The 20,570-nt window shown below is 36.6% G+C and overlaps 1 protein-coding gene across 9 annotated transcripts in view; it reads left to right on the top strand.

The window, feature by feature from the left end:
- The window catches only part of LRRIQ1 (leucine rich repeats and IQ motif containing 1), a 178,788-nt gene that overhangs the window by 68,990 nt on the left and 89,228 nt on the right, over window positions 1-20,570 (top strand). For 8 of the 9 annotated variants that reach the window (XR_012078573.1, XM_072973310.1, XM_072973309.1 and 5 more), the window contains exons 17-18: window positions 1,937-2,147; window positions 9,330-9,449. Coding sequence is in view for 7 of the 9 variants with exons in the window: in XM_072973310.1 (XP_072829411.1) it covers window positions 1,937-2,147; window positions 9,330-9,449 (331 nt within the window). In the remaining 2 variants the exon portion in view is untranslated. The remainder of the gene's footprint in view (window positions 1-1,936; window positions 2,148-9,329; window positions 9,450-20,570) is intronic. The other variant, XR_012078574.1, reaches the window with a different exon arrangement.

Raw genomic sequence — 20,570 nt, 5'->3', positions numbered from 1 at the left:
ATCTAAAGAATAAAGGGAAAGGAAAATGTCTATCCACTTGCCGAACCTTGCCATTCAGTGATTCAGGAAGATTCACCGTCATTGTGTAGGTGTTTCCTAAGTATGATTTATATGTGTTCTTATGCTAAGGGCATTTTTATCATCATTATTTTTCCAAAAAAGAGATGATGATGATGATGACGATGATGATGATGGTGGTGGTGATGACTGTTATAATCTGAGCTGCTTTTCTCAACATGGAGAGCACCCTCCATTAAGGAAGCCCTAAAGTCAGCTTCTCTACCTGATTTCACTGCCTTCTGCATGATGAAAAGCATGGTGTCACTGAGGAAAGTTTCCCTCATCTATCTCTTTATTTTCTCCCTTGGGAAATTTTGATGATAGTGGGCCAAGGAATTCAAGCACTCAAAGACTAGTCAGCTTTACAAGAAAGTCACCATTCCAGTCAGTGAAACTTGTATGTATCTGTAGAGAAATAAAAGATGCTGTCTCAGGTTAAATGTGTTTCCTTACAACCTTTCATTCTTTACCAGTTATACATTACAAATACATTTTCAGATGTTTTTCTTTATCACCTAAATACATATTATAGTGCCTTAAAATTCCCTAACTCTTTTTTGTTCAAAAGATGAAGGAATGAGTTAATGGTTAAATAACCAAACATGAATTAATTCCATAGCAAAATCTGCTAAGTTCTGTTTACCCTAGAAGGAGGAGAAGATTTGTTGAAATACATTTTTCCCATTTATTAGAAGTACGAGGAGTTTATTTTAAGCAAGAAAGAAGTTTTATCCACTAACTTTAATTTTCTATTCATAGCCAAATAGATTGAAGGCTTTCTCAGGCTTTAGGTAAATGGTGATGATGATGATAACAACATTAATAACAATAGAAAAATAGTACCTCATTCCTTTCTAATCTCCCACAAATATATTTCTATGAGAAAAAAAATGTATGGTCATGCCTGGCAGTTTATCACTTAATTCCACTTTGCCTTAAAGTCACTGTTATGAGGAATGAAAAAAAGTCCATTGGGTTTGGCAATTATAAAATTATTGAAAACTGTTTCAAGGGAGCCCGAGGAAGGTGGATATGCAAGAGTCACTTGTCCTTTGGATGCCTTTTAAACTAAACTCGGAAGTTTGAAGGGCGATCAAGACAATAATTAGCACTTTGACTGTACTCTGTATCTTGGTAATATTCCTGCAATAATCTGCGTGGGGAAAGGAAAACATACAATTACAAAGAGTTAAATGATCAAGCAAACTGAGAACCCACTGAAAGTTAATGTACATGATTAGTCAGACTTTGCTAGTGTTGCTGGGGGAGCCTCTGGGGATGTGAGAAAAACACAGTGTTGATTGATTCTGTACCTGAAACTGGCAAATAGATGTAGGCTGGAAAAATGTTAGAATTTACTACTGGGCTTGTAAGGGTGTGATTTAAGTATTTGTCCATGGGTAGGGAGCAGAGTGTAGCTAGCAAGACCTGATGGGTCCTTTTACAGTGAAGTGGGACCCTCCTTCCTCTCAAAACCTAATCTCTTCGCTGTGAACAAGGTCCCATCCTATCTTGCCAACTCAACACTGGCTCCTACATTTGTCCCCCTCTTTTGCATCGCCACTCCCCCCTCCCCTACTGGTTCAGCATCTTCAGTATCATACAAAATCTCAGTAATACCTTCTTCCTTAAGAGAAACAGACAAAAATCCCCAGTACTCATACCCCTCTCTAAGTTAACTGGCCCATCTCTCTTCTTCAGATTTGAAGGTTTCATACCATTTTTACTTCTGTGACTATTGTTAAAAAAAAAAATGGGTCTTATTTTTAAATAATACTTTATATAGTCTATGTTTGTAAGTAAATATAGCTTATGAGGACCTCTTATCTAAAACTGTGTCTTTACGGGTAATAAATTTTTTTTCTCCTCCAAATAGTGTGGCAGCTCTGGTAATCCAGGCATACTGGCGTGGTTACACTGTGCGCAGACAGGTTCATCTCTCTACAAAGCTACGTACTGCTGCAGTAGGACCTCTGACATCCCCGCCAAATTCCTGCATCGAAAATCAAACAATTTTAAAGAAAGAAGAAATAAAAAACACTGTGAATATCCTAGAACAGAGGGAGAAGGCTGCTATTCTTATTCAGGTTAGTTTTAATCTTTTGGTGAAATAATCAATCATGAGAGATGTATTAGTTATCTTTCACTGGGTTATTCTGTGTAACAGGCAATCCCCAAATCTTAGTGGTTTTCAAATACATGGACATATTTCTTATTCACGTGACCTGCAGGCTGCAGGCTGGCTGTGCTTCTGCCTGGTATCTAGGCTGAAGGAGTCGTCTGTAATTTGTAAATACTGTTCTTATGACTGAGGGTCAAGCTGGACCACGCAATCATATTAAAACTTCCCTTCAGATGTGTCAGTTGCCACATTTGCCGCTAACATTTGATTAGTTAAAGCAGGTCTCACATAACATTGTAAACTGACTATACTGTAATTAAAAAAAAGCAGGTCTCACTTGGCCTAATCTATAGCTATTTCTAGCAGCATGTTGAAAAATCTACTAAAATAATTGTTAAAGTCCTTCAAATACCTATTTAACTTAAAAATTCAGAAAGCAACCAGTGAATAGTCTTGATTCAGCCTCACCAAGACCAGATTTCAAAATAACATTCCATCTAATCACATTCTTCCTTTTATTTATTCACTCATCAAATATTTTTTAGAACGTGCTGTTTGTCAAGCACTATTTTAGCCTCCGGAGACATAACTGGGAACAAAACATACAAAATCTCTTCCCTCATGGAGTTTGTGTCCTGGTGGAAGAAGCAGACAAATTAAATAAGTACATAAAATAAGGTCTGGAAATTCATAGTACTACACCTGAATTGAATGATAATAACTAAAAAAAAAATTTGTGTTTCCCTTTATTCATTCATTTAGTGACTATGACTTGACACAAAATTTTACTAGCTTACATTCTGTTTGGATCTGCAGATAAATCAGATAATATGTTACTGATAAGTACTAAGAGGAAAGATAAAGAAGGAAAAGCAAGATAGGAGGATCAAAGGAAAATTAATCATGTTAGGCAGGATGGATGTGGAAGCCCAGGAAAGGCGGCACTGCAGCAAGAGATAAGCCATGGGACACCTGGGGGAAGAATATTCTAGGCAGCAGAGTATCAGATTCAAGGGCACTGATTTAGGACTATACCCGCAGCGCTTACAGAGCAGTAGGAAGTTGCAGAGTGCTGCAGCAGAAGTGGTAAGAAAATCACATTCCAGAATATATGTGGACTTATCTTGAAGGTATACGTATATACTCTGAAGGTTGAGCTGATGGTATTAGTACGTGGGGATATGGTTTTTGAAAGACAGGGAGGAGTCAGTGATGCCTCCAAGGTATTGGCATAAGCAACTGGAAAGACAGCCTTAAAATTAAGTTGCTGGGTTTTGCCATTAAAGCCATAAATTTCAAGAGAATTATCTTTGCTATGGTTCTAATGAATATATTTATTGTTTCAGTTGACTTAGCTTGGACTGTACTCCTCAGGGCAATGCATAGACAAAGCTGTTACTGATGCCTGAATGGTGCTGGGAGTGGAGGGAGGGCAATGGATTCAAGGAAACGCTGAGGAAAAGAAAGGAACCTCAGTTACCATCTCAAAATATTGTTCTGCTACATGGGGAATGAAAATGTCACACAGCCCAAACTCCCTCCTGTCATCAGTGGATGAGCAATACATTTTGCAGCATTGATAGTAAATGGATATTAAACTTTTGCTTCATTCCATTCAATAAAGCGAAGTTCATTAGTTTATGATTAACAGTCTCGTTCAGTGACTGATATATCTGTTGAATGTCCTTTTGTTAAGTTTGTCTCTGTAACAAAGGTAAGCATAATTCAGCCTTCCTTTGCAACTTAGAACAAGTCTTTTTGGACGTACATCATGGTACTTAAAATCTTGAAATCAACTCAACTTCATTTTCTCTTCTCCTGAGTATAATCATCTGATTTCTTAAACTACTCATCTTAAAATGTGAATTCCAGGCTGCCTAACCATCCTGGAGAGCAGAGGAGAAATACCCTGGGCTTTAGAAGGAGCAAAATGAAAGATTTCCTGAAGGAGGTGGTGGAGATGGCTCTCTGCTCACCAAAACCCACATTCTCTTCTTCCTAGCAGACATCAGTCTAGATATTCCAGCTTCCCTTGCACTTTAGTGTGGCCCTTTTTCTGAGTAAGTGAAAGCTATGTGCACCACTTCATGTTTGGCCCATAAAACCTCCCTCAGACTTTCCTTCATATTCTGTTCCCTTTCTGGTTGGCTGAAATAATAGTCTTTGGGGCATCCTTGGACACTGTCTGTTGGGATTGCAGAGTTGCAAAGCCAGGATACCTGAATCACTTTTGGTAAGATGCTGCTCAATGTCTTGTTCACCCTCTCAGTGCTTGTTATGTGATCAGGAAATAAATTATTGTTTTTGAATTATTATACATTTTTGAATGTTTTTATTATGGCACTTAGCTTACCCTAACTAATACAAAGAATGTAAGATACAACTTGAGAAATAGACAGGACTCGATGTAACTAGGTAAGAGGATGGAATCCAGGTATAAAGGATACTGGGAGTAAAACAACTTAGAATTCATGTTCCTGGTATCATAAGAAGTTATAGTGCAACCAGACAACCATAAGGGCCAGAGTATAAAGAGAATATAGGAGGAAAATGGTCAGAGATGCATGAACAATTTTAACAAGAAACAAATGTGTGATATGTTCTGGGACTGGGAGTTAATGGTAGTTAGAAAAGGAAAAGATGTCAGATTTGTCTAATACAGACACAAGTCAGAATTGATAGAAGGCCACAGAATTGATCTGAATATATGAGAAAGAAAGATGTAAATCATAAAATCATAAATGAATTATGGGGAGAAAATTAAAACCTTGACATGAGTAAATAAGTTAGAAGAAAAATCTGAACATTACTTACTACACATTTTGAAAACTTGTTTTTGTTGAAATATCATCGATTTACAATGTGTTAATTTATGGTGTACAGCATAGTGATTCAGTTGCACATATATATTGCTTTGCATACTTTTTTCATTATAGGTTATTACAAGATGTTGAATATAATTTCCTGTGATATACAGTAAGACCTTGCTGTTTATCTATTTCATGTATAGTAGTTAGTCTCTCCCAGTTTATCCCTTCCCACCCTCTTCCCCCACTGGTAACCATAAGTTTGTTTTCTATATCTGTGAGTCTGTTTCTGTTTTATGAATAAGTTCATTTGTGCCTTTTTCTGAAGATTCCACATATGAGTGATGTCATACAGTATTTCTTCTTTCTCTCTGGGGCTTACTTCACTTAGAATGAGAATCTCCAGGTCCATCCATGTTGCTGCAAATGACATTATTTCATTTTTTTTATGGCTGAGTAGCATTCCATTGTGTATGTATGTATCTTCTTTATCCATTCATCTGTCAATGGACATTTAGTTAGCTTCCATGTCGTGGCTATTGTATATAGTGCTGCTATGAACACTGGGGTACAGGTATCTTTTTGAATTAGAATTTCCTCCAGATATATGCCCAGGAGTGGGATTGCTGGATCATATAGTAAGTCTATTTTCATTTTTTAAGGAATCTCCATACTGTTTTCCATGATAGCTGCACCAAACTACATTCCCACCAATAGTGAAGGAGGGTTCCCTTTTCTCCACACCCTCTCTGGTATTTATTTTTTGTGGACTTTTTGATGATGGGTATTCTGATTGGTGTGAGGTGATACCTCATTGTAGTTTTGATTTGCATTTCTCTGTTACTTAGCAATTTAGAGCATTTTTTCATGTGCCTACTGACGATTTGTATGTCTTCATTGGAGAAGCGTTTGTTTAGGTCTTCTACCATTTTTTGATTGGGTTGTTATTGAGTCTGTTATTGAATTATGTGTTTGTATATTCTAGAAAGTAAGGCCTTGTCAGTCATGCTGTTTGCAAATATTTTCTCTTTTTCTGTAGATTGTCTTTTCATTTTGTTTACAGTTTCCTTTGCTGTGCAAAAGTTTATAAGTTTAATTAGGTCCCATTTGTTTATTTTTGCTCTTGTTTCTATTGCCTGCATAGCCTGCCCTAGGAGAACATTGCTAAGATTTATGTTGGAGAAAGTTTTGTCTGTTTTCTTTTAAGAAGTTCATAGTGTCTTGTCTTATGTTTAAGTCTTTAAGCCATTGTTACACATTTATATTACCTTTATTTCTCATAAACTGAATAGAGGTGGCTGGGACTTGAATTCTAACCCTCTGCAGATTCATGAGGGAGGTATCTACATGTGTCACATCAGAAAAATACACATCATGCCTCACGGTCTAGAACTTTGCAGAAGTCTTATCCCTAATGTGTTGGGCTGGATCCACTGTAAGGTATAATAAATCAATACTTTGCTCTTATCACTGAAGATCTGTATTAAAGAATTCCCTTTATACTCTCTTCTCCCTAGATCTGCACCTTATCTTGATACCTTATCATTATGTTAGTATAAGAAAAAGGGGAGTGGGTACGGATACATGAGGAAGAGAAGATGATCTGCCAAAAATAGAATCAGTGGAAAGAAGGCATGTTTCCCTAATGCTTAGAACCTTGCTAGAACAGGGTCAGGGAAGAAGGGCTATGAAGGGTGCCTCCCCAGCATGGAGAAGTTACACACCCATTTGTCGTGTCAGAGAGAAGGCCTTTTGAAAGGTAACAAGGAACCAAGAGAGAATAAGTGCTAGATAAAGAAATAAAAAAAAAAAAGGAGTTTTTAAAAATCCCAAAATGAAGGGTACTATAGGCTGAATGTTTGTGTTCTCCACAAAATTCATCATAGTGAAACTTAATCCCCAATGTAATGATATTTGGAGGTGGGGCCTTTGAGAGGTGAGTATGTCATGATGGTGGAGCCCCGTGAATGGAATTAGTCCCCTTATTAAAGAGACTCCAGAGAGCTCTCTAGTCCCCACCACTATGTGTGGACACAGTGAGGAGACAGCCATCTGTGAACCAGGACCCTGCTCTCAGCAGACAATGAATCTGTCAATGCCTGGGTCTTAGACTCCCTAGCCTCCTCAGGAACTGGGAGATGTAAATGTTTGTTATTTAAAAGCCACCAAGTCTATGGTATTTTTGTTACTCCAGCCCCTAAGCAGACCAAGACAAAAGGGGGAAAATCACAAATATTATGTTTCCCTCCAAGGTAGCTAGCTTACACATGCCAGTCACCCACAGCACGTGACATGCCCAGGTCTGTAATAACAGCCCGCCTACAGGGGACTGATAAAGAGGGCGGAAAGCTGATGGTGTTCTCCACCGTAGGCAAGTTTAAAAGAGAAAGTTCTCTTTCTCAGGCAGTACTTTTAATGATGTTCCTCATCACACAAAGATGTCCTCTCTTCTGTTTTTACCATTTAATACTGTTGAAATTCTTAATTCATATTAACATCCTTTCTCCTCAAATTAGAAGAGCTTTGAAATCTCTTGAGCAGTTGTAATTTATTCATAGCAAGTTAGAAAATAGTAGAATATTATTTCTATACTGAAATTCATGTTAAGAGGCAAAAATGATTTAAATTTAATTAACTACAGTTTTTGAACTTTCTACAGTATTTAATTTCACACTTTTTTTATTTGATAAACTAAAAAGTAAATAGAATTGTCAAAAACAAGGGGACAAGGAAATTGGCGAAATAATATTTAATGAATGCCTTCTATGTGACAATTACGTGTTCATCACTGTACATAAATGTATGTACATTCTTCCTACTCCCTTTCCTGCCTTTGAGTCTATGCCAAAGGCCAGTGATGGTGGCTGACTCCCTTGCTGTAACCTGTTTTCTCTCATTTGTGTAGTCCTTGTTTATTTTCACTACGTATGTTCTTATGTGTACCCACACACACATACATACATACATACATGCCCAACTAGAAGTGGGTCATCTTATGTGATTGCTTTGGGAAGCATATTTGACTATCTCTGGTTGGCCCTCAGTTAGAAGTAGGGACAAGAAATAGAGAAGTTGGCAGTCATTGACCAAGTCTTAACCATTCTTGGCTAATTGTTGTGACTTGGCTTGCTAGGCTGTTGGCTGCAGAGATTGTGTGTGACTTCTACTGTCATATATGCTCTGACAATTATGTTTGTATATTCCTCTTCTCAATATAATTTTTTTTCAGAATAACAGTACCAATTTTATTACTAACAATATAATTACTGAAAACATATTTAAGGTAACTTTTGTAATTAAATTTATCTTTTGAGTGTATTTCACTAGGATTATAGTCAAATCTATTTTGAAGTCACTTTAAGTAACTTCTGTGTAGTTATGCCCATAGCAGAAAATATATTTTTATATTTTCTCAGGAATTTCTTTTCATTTCATATTAATTTATTTTATGGTTATCTCATGCACGGGCACAATTCCAAAGTCAAATCTAAGCAAGGTGTATTCAGAGAAGTCTGTCTTCTATTGCTGTACCTTCTACCCTGTTTTCTACCTCTATAAGTAACAATTTTTAAAATTAACTTTATGCTTTATGCTTTCACTTTTCAAATATTAGATACCAAATATACCTGTATGTTTAAATATTTAGGTTTATATATTTGTTTGTTATCCATTTTATATGGTTTTTCATAGATAAATGGAAGCGTGCAATACACACTTACTTCGTATCCTGGAGCTTACTCCGTACCAGTATATAAAGATACTCATTTTTTAAAAGCTCCCACATTCTTGGAGTTATAGTTAGGAAAGCTTTTCCTACTCCAATTTTATTGATGAATCTGAATGTTTTTAATTCTGTTATACGTGCTTGGTTTATTTAAAGATGAAATTAGTTCATTGTTAAGGGCCAGAATACCAAGTCTCTAATATGGTCATTTATATATGTAGAAGTTTTCCTAAATGTGTGTTAGTTTATTTTATACACAATCATTTGAAAATTAGCAAAATTGGTTTTCCTCTGTATCTCTTTCTTCTTAATTTAGAATGGGTCCTGGAGGAATTGTCAGATAACTGATTGGTTGACCTACATGTGCAGTTGAGGGAGTTTGAAAGATTCTTTTCTGCTTACCACAAGGAAAGTCTCCTGAGATTCAGAACTTTAGACACAAGCAGTCGTTCCATTTATCTTGCAGTTTTAAGTGTCACATAAAGTTCAAAAAACAGATTATTGAGCCATTAGACTGAGGTCTAAGATGTTTTATCTTCCTAATGGGATAACACAGAGAATCTGGTTTGGAGTTTGATCTATAACCTTGTATAACATGCTTTAAATTTTTGTTTAGGCAGTTTGGAAGGGCTTTCTTTTGCGAAAAAAACTGACAACGGCTCTCGAGGCTATTAAGAGTGAAGAATCTGAAGCAGAGTATGAAGAAATAGATTTAGAAGATTTTACATTTGATGAAGTAAGTGCCAACTACAACATATAAATATGGTCTTAAAATATTTTAGTGTACTGTTTTGGATCTAAACCAGTTTCTAGGATTTTTATCCTCTTAATACTGTGTTGCGGATTTTTTTCAAATCACACTCAAAAATGTATGCTTCTAATTTTTTAAATCTGCTTCATCTAAGACACAGGCTTTTACAGTGTGTAAACATGGTTATAGAATATTTACAAGAATTTCTGTGTATTCTTCAACCGGATTTACACAATGTTTTATCAATTATTCTTCATTAAGTATAACTCTAAGCTTATTTATGTTCTCTTGAGCAACCATTAGTCGTTCTTTGTTGCCTAGCAAAATGAAAGCGCTCTCCTTAAATTGTTACTGAAGTATTCCACAACAAGGCAGCAAACTCTAGAGACATCTTCGCCACTTCCACCAGTGGCGTCCGTATGCTCTAGCCACACTGAGCATCTTCTTACTGGACAGAGCACTTACTTGTCTTTTACATCCTTAGTTCTGCACATTCTGTTCCCTCTTCTCTAGACAGTTAAATCCCCATCACCAACACTTAGATTAAGATATAGAATATATGATTATCTATCCCCAGAAGACTTCCTCATGTCTGCATAGCATTCACACCTCCATCATCATAGATTAGTTTTGCCTAGTTTTGAGCTTCCTATAAGTGGAATCATCCAGTATGTACTCTTTTTTTTTTTCACATAATATTATGTCGGTGAGATTAATCTATGTGGTTGAGTGTAGCTGTATATTTACCATTCTTTGATTATACTACATTTTAATCTATTATTTGAATATACCACTGTCCTACTATTGGTGGATTATTTGTTACTGAGTTATTTCTGATATTGTCTATTATGCCTAAAGATGCTATGAACGTTTTTGTACACGTCATTTGATGTGCATACTCAAATTTCTTTTGGGAATTGAATTTCTGTGTCATAACGTTTACCTATGTTTAGTAGATAGTACCTGATATTATTCCAAAGTGATTGTATCAGTCTACAGTCCTATCAGCAGAATATGAGTTTCAGAAGAGTTCTGTCCTCACCAACACTTTGTGTTTTCATGTCTTTTTCTCATTCCAGGAGATCTGTAATGTGTTTCTAGCTGTTTTAATTTGCATTTCTCTCATAACTAATAATGTTGAATACTTTTTCATATGTTTACTGGCCATTTGGATATTTGGATTTGTGACATGATCAAGCATTTGTACATTTGTAAGTTGGGTTGTGTATCTTTTTTCTTATTGATTTGTAGGCGTTCTTTATATATTCTGAATACAGAGAATATATTTTTCCTTGTTTTCCTTGTTTTTGCTTACAAATGTCTTCTCTAAATTCTGGAATTTACCTTTTCTCTCTTTCTGGTTTATTTTGATGAACAGAATATTTCTAATTTTAAATTTAAAATAAGAGTTTTTAATCATTGTGATGTACAAGAAATTTTTACTTGCTCATATGTCATTAGGATATTCTAGAAATTTTATTATCTTAACTTCCAATATTTAAGTCTGTGGTTACATCTGGAATTAATTTTTGGCTGCAGTGTGAGGAAGGGGTCAAGATCCCCTTCAGACATACATATCTGGTTATCTTATGAGCTCAGGACCACTTGTTGTACAGCCAGTACGTTTCACAATGGATGAGTGGAAACTTTGTTCAAATTTGGGAAACTGCGTGGATTCTCTTAATTTTTCTCATCATTCTGTTCTTATCCTTATGTCACTACTTTAATTAATGTATAATCTATAATAAGTTTTGTTATCTAGTCTTATAAGAGCTCCAGCTTGGTTTTTCCTCTCCAAGAAAGAACTACTACTATTGCTACTGTTGACCTGTTTTATTTATGTATGAATTTTAGAATCATCCTGTCAATCTGCACAGTATACATTAGGATTTTCTCTGAGATTGCAGTGAATCTATGAGTCAATTTGGGAGAACTGATATTTTTAGGATATTAAATTTTTACATTCATGAATGTAGACTAATTTCATCATTTATTTAAGCCACTTAAAATCTCTGCCCCTAAGGCTCTAGTTTTCTTCATAGTGGTCTTAACACATTTTTGGTTAGATTTATTCCTAGGTATTTGATGTTTTCTGATATTATTTTAATTTTGCATACTGACCTTGTATCCAGAGACTGTTGAAAACACTTATTAATTTTAGTAGGTTATCTCTCAAGTCCTTTGAATATTCAAAAAGGTCTTCCCTTTTATTGCTTATTTAAGTCACAACAATAGTTGACTCTGGATTAAGTCCAGACTTTTCTTTAAGACATATCACAAAAACGTTGTAGTCATATACATCTGTGCAAACTTTTTTTATCCCCTCCCAGCCAACAAATACTGAATGCTTACAATATGGCAGGCACCATGCTTGGCGCTGGGATAGGTACACAGTCAGATATAATAGCCCCCTGTTCAGGAGATGCCAGAAATGCATTTGGATATTTTCAGTGAATTACATGCTATCAAAGAAGTAAATATAAAATTGTCTTAATAAATTAGCCTCAAGCAAAAAGACTGGCTCAATCTGCCATGAAGTCGCCCCTCTAAAATGTGATTGCATTTAACAAATCGTTAACCAAGGGGACACTGACAACCAAGAGTCAGTTTGCTTTAGTTTTGTTAAGCGTAGTTTACCTTAACTTTTTTAAGTGCCAAGAACCATGAGGGATCTGAGGTTTTATCCTTCATGGACAGCTTCCAGGTGGCATTTGTCCACCCCATAGGATGACTGAGAACGGGAGTGGGGAAAATACCCGGAGATGTTTTACGTGAAAGGTGCAGGATCCTGGGGCGGTCCCCTGCTGCCTTGATAGGCTTCTCAGTAAAGTTAAGGGAAATGACTGTCACAGCATGGTCACAGCCTCCTGGAAGGAGATGGCAGACCAAGTGGTAAGTTAAATGTAAGGTGCTTGCAGAAGCTTGTGAGGGCCCTACAGGGGCATTTCTCTTATGGAGGAAGGCTTCAGGTCATCATAAAGGACAAAAGGTCATTAATGTTCTTCCCTTCCCTGTACGTCTCAGAATCTAAGGTTTTCCTTTGAAAGGTACCGAATGATTATTCTCTATTACCTTCTAAAAATTAGTGCTTCCCATTTCAGTAGCTCTAACTTCACCTTTTTTCCCAATCATTCTCTAATCACACCTAGACCTGTCATCTGAAAGGGTCTGGAAGAAGATGAGCAAGTTCATTTTTATAAAACTTAACCAGGATTAAGTGTGTAAACCCTAAACCTCCTTTGCACCCTCAGGATGTGTCGATCATGCTGGCCTGGGACTACCTGTTAGAGAAAAGAAATATGCCTCATGCCCAGGAATGGTCAGGACAGAATCCTGAGTTGTCGAGCTAGGTCTGTGTTGTCCTCCAGGCACTTCACGTTTTCCTGCTCATACCTAAGAAGTAGCTGCAAGGGTATGATCCCTTTCTGGGGACAGCCACATTAACTGATCAAACGGCCTTGTTAACGTGCGTGGACAGAGAAGGAAGTGAGAGTGGTGAAGTCAGACCATCAGCCCACTGTTGAGTAGCTTTTGTGATAAAAGGTACATAGCTGTCAGGCTCCAATGGTCCAGAAAACTGAAAAATTACACAGACTAATTTCAAGGACCAGTTATATGGTCAAAGCCAGCTGATAGATAACCTGAAAAGGTATCAAAAGTCGTTAAAGTGTTGAAAGTGTTACAAGGTCAGTTTTCCAAGAGCAGGCAGGAGCAAGAAAAGATCCATGCAGTGGGGCCTCCTCTGTCATAAGACAAGTGGGTAAATTTTGCAGAAAGCGCAAGTCTGGCACCCACTCTCCATGTCAGAAATGCAATCAGACCTAATCAGTGACTTGCTTCTAGTCGGCTCATCAGGGAATGGGCCCTTATTATGGATATTCATGTGAGTAGTCAGAGCAGCTCTACGAGCAGCCGTAATTTGCTTCCCTGTGTAAAGGCTCAAAATGGAGTCTCTTTAGTCAGCCACGTGTCAGTAGTTTTCCACATGTCAGACCAAATTGTGAGGCCATTGGCTGCAGCTCAAGAGTCAGTAAGATCGGTTTCCGCTTAGTTGAACCATCTCTGAATCAGGCCCAAGCATTTAGGGGAACCAGAGTGAAGTGAGGTCTGTCCAAGCCAGCAGCTTTGGTTCAGACCATGGGATGAAGATAAAGTTTCCCTGAGAAGTATGGCTTCCACTTTGTCATGTAAAGCCAAGATGCCACTGGGGCCAGTCTGGCTATTCCTTTTGACAAGTGAGGTTTGGGGACACCTTCACACCTTGTTAGTCATTCAGTGTGAGTTATTCTACCCCAAACTTGAAATATCAGGCCAGAGAGTCATAAAGCCTCCAGGAGTCAGTCATTTAATTTTTAAAATAGTCCAGTAGGAAGCTTACAGCTGTTTTTCAATAAGAATATAGCTGGTATCTGTGTCAGAAAAGCCACCACTCCAGAACCACAAGGGATGCCACCAGCTAGAGGCCAGAGGCTCCAACTGGCAAAATCGTCAACCACAGAAACTTGTATTGTCTGCAATACTGAATGGGTCCCAAAAACTTTGGGCCTGTTTTTGTGTGTGTGGTTAAGGGCTAAACAGACAGCTTTTCCTTGGCTGCTGAAGAGACTAAGCATTGTACATTCTCTCGCATAGTCCCAAAAACTATGACCAACATGCTTCAGAATGTAGGCCCCAGAATTCTGTTTGGATTTATCAGCCAACTCCTGCTGGCAGAAGTGTTATGACACTTACCATAATCAGAACAGTTGAAACTAAGGCTTTAAAAAATAAAAATATGATTCACATATCATTAGACTTGACAACTAACAGAATATCATTTATATAGTGAAAGCTTTGGGCATTAGAGGGTAGAGGTGCTGTCACTAAATCCCGACCCACTGGGCATCCCACAGGTGTCAAATCACAGGAGAGTTTGTCACACTAGCACTTCTTTGTGTGCAACTCCTCCCCATTAGGATAATCTCCTCTAGCACTTGTGGGACAGAAGAGAAAAGCATGTAACACATCAATTTCTAGTCTACATTCCGATAGAGAAGCAACAGCAACAGTACATTGATTTGGCCTAAAGGACCACACTCACAGATAACCGTGGCTCCTTCTACACTGTGAACCATGTCCAGACCCCATCAGTTGGATCAGTGTACCCCGTACCCTGTAAGTCCAAGTAGCATAGTGCCCCTAACACAGCAGGAGGTACGACCACTGTCTTCCCAGGCTGTTAGCTATACAAAGGTCCTTGAAAAGATGGTCTGGAAAAAGGCTGTCATAAGACATGCAGAAATGTGAGACTCATGGAGGATTGTCTCCCAGCGTTAAGCACCTATTATATTCTGCTCATAATGAACCTCAGAAACAGAGAAGAAATGACATTTTCTTAGTCGTTGAGTCCACAGTGCATAACTTCTCTTTAAAAAAATTCTTTTAGCAGAAGATTTAATGAACCTAAATCTCAATTTTCTTTGGGGGGAATTTTTGCAACTTTTTCATAAAATATGTATAATAACATACTATCTAGAATAAAAAGGTGCATTAAGTCTAATGTGACATAGTGGTCTACACTGGCACCTTTGTTTTGCACCTTTTAAATTATAAAGTAAATTTAGGTTATATTTTTATTTGTTGACTTAAAATTTCATGGAGTTTATTTTCTTTTTTACTTATGCTGTTTGGAAGCCAACCTATAGAGAACCAATAAAGTTGTCTTTAAGTTTAAACAACCAATCCTCGTCCTTAAACCCAGAGAAGATGAGAAAAATTACTACATCATAAATACAGAAAAAAACCACAGCAAATTGTGTTTTTTGTCTCAGACCAAAAGTCAAATTCAATAAGTTTGCTGGAATAAGTTTTGAGGACGAGGCAAAAATGTATGAAGCTGGGCAGCTTTCAGACCTGGAGTTCATATTTGATCCCTATCTCAGATTAACTTCACAGAACGTTACGTATTACCGCACACTGTGGGAAAATAAACAAAACCTGAAGTACAGGCAAAGGGAGAGACTAAAGCGCAGTGAAGTATTTGATTTAGTGAGAAGAGGCACGCATAGCACATAACAACAGTCTCCAGTATGAGCAGCCATGCTTTTTCACTGAGAATGGAGGAGAGGGTTTAGAAAGTGAGATTTGAGATGTATAATGGACCAAGTTTCCAAACAGTAAAGGTTCTGAGATGCTACAAGAGTTATCAAAAAGTGTTAGAAAGAATTCTTTGGGAATAGCAAGAGGCAGCTTGGGCAGAAGAGAAGGAAAGTGTTGGGGCGCAGGGTAAGGGGTGGTGGTGGGAGCAGGGAAAGATTGTCACCTCTGTTAGAATTTCTAGGACTCGTTCAGCTCTGACTCGTGGCTTAGGGAAAGTCTGGTTCTAGTTTCACGTGTCAGATGAAAGGATTACACTAGTTGGCATGAAAACTTTTGCATCTACATATACAAGTAAACATGAGTGTTATCTGCAGCTCCTCTCCTGATAGCCTTGTTTTCTAGTCTCTCAAAGTTGGATATTAGGATAATAATTTTCTAATCAAAAGCCAAATATATGTATATCTGTTCAAATGTTCAGTTGTGAACACACCATTACAAATGTAGCTAAGTTCAAGTTTATTTTTAATGTGTAAGTAAATTTGATAATAGTCTTCTAATGCCCAGAAAGCTTTCCAGATCCTCAGTTGTAAGTTAAAGAATATCTGAACAGAAGGTTTTCGTAAGCAATAACTGAAATTTGTGTAAATGTCCAGAGGTAAGCATGATATATTAATATACATTTTAAAACAGTAGTATATTTATAATCTTGGCCAATTCCTCTTGACATTTTGAGATTTTTTTGTTCCACAACATACTAGGTACTGCCAAATATACTTGAGATTAATAAACTTGAACGCATATAAATCAGTAGTCTTGGTAGCATTTTTCGGCTGGGATTATATAATTACTAAAAGTATCTTTAGCATTTTATATTAAACCTCTTATGCTTCTAGAAATTTCTAAGAGACAGTGGTTAAAGAATTGTTCTGGAATCTTACGAAAGTTTGTGATTTTGCATTAGAAACCAAGAAAAACTATTTTCAAAGTGTTCTGTACTTTTAAATTTCGATTTAAAGATCTGAAAAATTTCCCCAGACTTTATGTAGCTTTTCCCAAAAGAAACCTCCATCATCATCTATATGATATGGCAAAGAAGTTACAGTTGCTTTGCGGGACCTTGTCCTGCTGCAGAAAGAAAACAGCTGGAGCCCCAGAGAGTATAAAAAAGAGGTGATTTGGCAGGTGTTTAAAAAGAAAAAAAAAAAGTTGCTTGTATATCCAAAAACTAGTGTGTAAGTCAGACTCCTTGCCTGACAGGCTTTCCACAGTCGCTCCTCACATAGCCTTGTAAATTCTTCCTCCAGTTTTTTTATTGTGGTAAGATGCACATAACCTAAAAATTTACCATCTTACCCACTTTAAATGTGCATTCACTGGTATTAAGTGCATTCAGTGCACCACCAAGCATATCCACACTTTTTATGTTGTAAAACTGAAACTATATATCTATTAAATGACAACTTCACATTCCTCCTTTGTATCATAAAGTTATAAACCCTTTAATTTGAATTTATACCAGCTTAACTTCAGTAGCACCCACAAACTCTGCTCCTTTACAATTGCATCTCCACCCCTTTCAGTGGTTGATGTCACAGAATTATACCTTTATACATTGTGTGCCCAAAACATAGACTAATCATTTCTTTAAATACATTAGTCTCTTAAATCATGTAGGAAAAACAAAATGCAGAGTTACAAACCAAAGTTGTAATATTACTGGCTTTTAAGCTAAGGATCATTTGTTTTTAAGTGTATTAGTCTTTTAAATCATGTAGAAGATAAAAAGTGGCATTAACAAACTATTGTTAACAATAGTTGCTTCTGGTGGGGGAGGGTATAGCTGAAATGGTAGAGTGCATGCTTAGCATACACAAGGTCCTGCGTTCAGTCCCCAGTACCTCCTCTAGAAATAAATAAATACGTAAACCTAATTCCCATCCCCAAATAAATCAATTTTAAAAACAATGGTTGCTTTTATAATTTGTTATGTAGTTACCTTTACTGAGATCTTAATTTATTCATATTGCTTTGAACCGCTGTCTAGCATCCTTTTGTTTCAACCTGAAGAACTCCCTTAGTGTTTCTTTCAGGACAGGTCTAACGGTAATGAACTCTCTCAGGTTTTGTTTATTTATCTGGGAACGTCTTCATTTCTTCCTAATGTAAGGGACAGTTTTGCCAAAGGAGCCTTAATTGACAGTTTTTTCTTTCAGCACCTTGAATGTATTAGCACACTGCCTTCTGGACTTCAAAGATTCTGATGAGCTTCCCGCTGGTAGTCTTACTGAGGAGCACTTGTACCTGGCGAATTGCTTCTTTCAGGATTCTCTGTCTTTGACTTTGGAAAGTTTGATTATAATATGTCTTAGTGTGAAGCTCTTTGACTTTATCTTACTTCAAGTTCATTGAGCTTGTTGGATGTTAGTATTCAGGTCTGTCTCTGAATTTGGAAAATTTTTAGTCATTATTTTTCCAACATTCTTTCTGCCTATGTCTTCTGTCCTTTCTTTCCTTCATGACTCCCGTGATGCACGTGTTGATCCGTTTCATGGTGTCTCACAGGTCCCTTAGGTTCTCTTCACTTTTCTTTAATCTTTGTTTTTTCCTTTCTGCTCATTCTTAGACTTGATAATTTCATTGTGTATCTTCTAGTTCACCCATTCCATTATCTTCCTACTTAAAGGCAGATCCCCCTAGTGAATCCTGCTGGTGAATTCTAGTGAATTTTTCGTTTCAGTTATTATACTTTTCAGCTTCAAAATTTCTTTATTATTTCTTTTCAGGTTTTCTGTCTCTTTATTGATATTTCCATTTTGTTCATACATCATTTTCTCTCTTCTTTTAGTTCTTGGAGCATCTTTCAGACAATTGTTTTAAATTATTTGTCTAGTAAATCTGCCACGAGGTCTGTCTTAGGGATAGTTTTGGTTGATTTTTTTTCCCTTTGAATAGGCCGTAAACTTTCCTGTTTCTCTGTATGCCTTGTGGTTTTTATTTAAAATTAGACATTTAATCTAATAATGTGATAACTCTGGAAATCTGGTTCTCTCTCTTCCTCAGGGTTTTCTAGGTTTTTTGTTTCTGTTTCTGTCATTTTTGTTTTCATTGTTGCAGCCTCTGTTTGTGCCAAGGATTAGCCTGAGTTATAAACTAAAGGTCTTTTTAGTTCTTTTCTAATCTTGTGCCTTTCCCCAGGCAAGTGTGCTGGCTTTCTCATGTCCCCCATATATGCAGATGATTTTGTATACCCGTCTTTTTTTTTAAATGAATATTCTAGCTTTTAATATCTGTCTCCCAAAAGAGGAAAAAGAGAAAATTAAGTGGGAGTGTTGAGGGAAGGACATTCACCTTTCAAATCCAGAAATCTTTGCAGATCTGTGATCAGAAGCAACAATCAGCAGTCAGAGCACAGATCACCAGTATTTGTTTGGAGGACAGTGTCCTCATTGTCCACCATGGCTCCTGCAAACTGTGTGCAAGCTAATCCTGAAACACAGGAACAACTGCCTATCTCATGGGGCTGTGGGGTGAAGGATGGATGGTGGCCACTGTGCTGAGAGCTGAAATTGACCAAATTAACCACAATTTACCACCCAGGTCTTCCCCAGGACATTACAAGTCTTCAGTAAACTCTCAAGGTCCGAACAACTTACACCAGATTCTGCCAGTTCAGTTGTTGTCTAGGTTAGGAGACAGGTTCCTGGTGCTTCCTACTCCCCGCTGCCCATCTTCCCAGAATCCCCTGGCACGTTGCCTTGTGTAATAGTGTATCCACATCTTCTCTTCATTTTGACAATTTTACAGAGTAAGAATACTAATTTAATGATAGTTGATATGCCGTGGGCCTTGATCTTTCCCGGGATAGATCTGAATTTTCTTTTATTTGTCATATAAAAGAAAGAATTTTAAATCTGAGCCCTGAATAATGTTTGCAAACTTGCATCAAATGGCTCTTCTTAAACCAGATATAACTGGTATATGATTGTGATATATATATATATATATATATATATGTATATATATATATATATATATTAATAATCTCTTCCTAGAAGGAATTGGACAATTGGACAATGTTCCTGTGTACAGCTGAGGAGAAGTGTCCTTTTTATGTAGGTATTCAAATAACATGAATTTGATTAGATTTCCCAAGACAACATGCTATAAGTAAAAGTCTGTCATTTGCATTGCTGGCCTGTAGTCAGGAGGCCTTATGTTGCCTTCCCAAAGGTCTTTCAAGAGATAGTCAGGGAACACTAAAGCTGCGTGAATGGAAAATTGCATTTAGGTCTTCTCAGATTGTACTCATTCCAGTTTTCAAATCATAAATATGTTTGATCATTTTAGAACATTTTTAAAAAACAAGTTCATTGGTGTTCTGCTTATCCTTTTTTCTTAAAAATTCAAAAAATATTATGGAACCACATAAGTTTATTTTAAACAATATTAGATAACCCAAGCAAATAAAATTTAGATAATTATATGTTAAATTATACAACACTGGCATAACTAGTATAGTTCCATTTAGAAAAATAAAATAAATTTTGGAAATTACATAAATGAAATAAAGATGCTGTAAGACGAAGAGTGAAGTGATTTAAAATAAGATCATTTCAAAATTTAAATTTATACTTTTATCATTCAAATACTTGAATTAGAGAATATAATATCAGGAACCATGTTCTATGTATTGCCACAAAATTCTTTTTTCCATCTATTCAGAAAATGTGCAAAATTTTGAACAAAAATTAAGTAAACGCTATCTTACAGATAGTACTTATAGAAAAATTGATATAATGTTAAAATACTATAAATATTTAGCAGTAAGGTTTGATGGAAAGTATTACAATTTGCATTATAAAGAGCTAAAAGATTATTTCCCTCAGTTACATCTAGAGTTGGTTCAGAGTTAGAGTTATCAAACAGTTAAATACACTGAACAATCTGCACCTCTTGTTTTTTGTACATGTACATTTTTATTGAAGTATAGGCAGTTTACAATATTGTGTCAGTTTCTGGTGTACAACA

Source organism: Vicugna pacos, chromosome 12, assembly GCF_048564905.1.
Source record: "Vicugna pacos chromosome 12, VicPac4, whole genome shotgun sequence".
NCBI lineage: Eukaryota > Metazoa > Chordata > Mammalia > Artiodactyla > Camelidae > Vicugna > Vicugna pacos.
The sequence above is the reverse complement of the archived record's forward strand: the minus strand, read 5'-3'. Positions and strand labels throughout refer to the sequence as shown.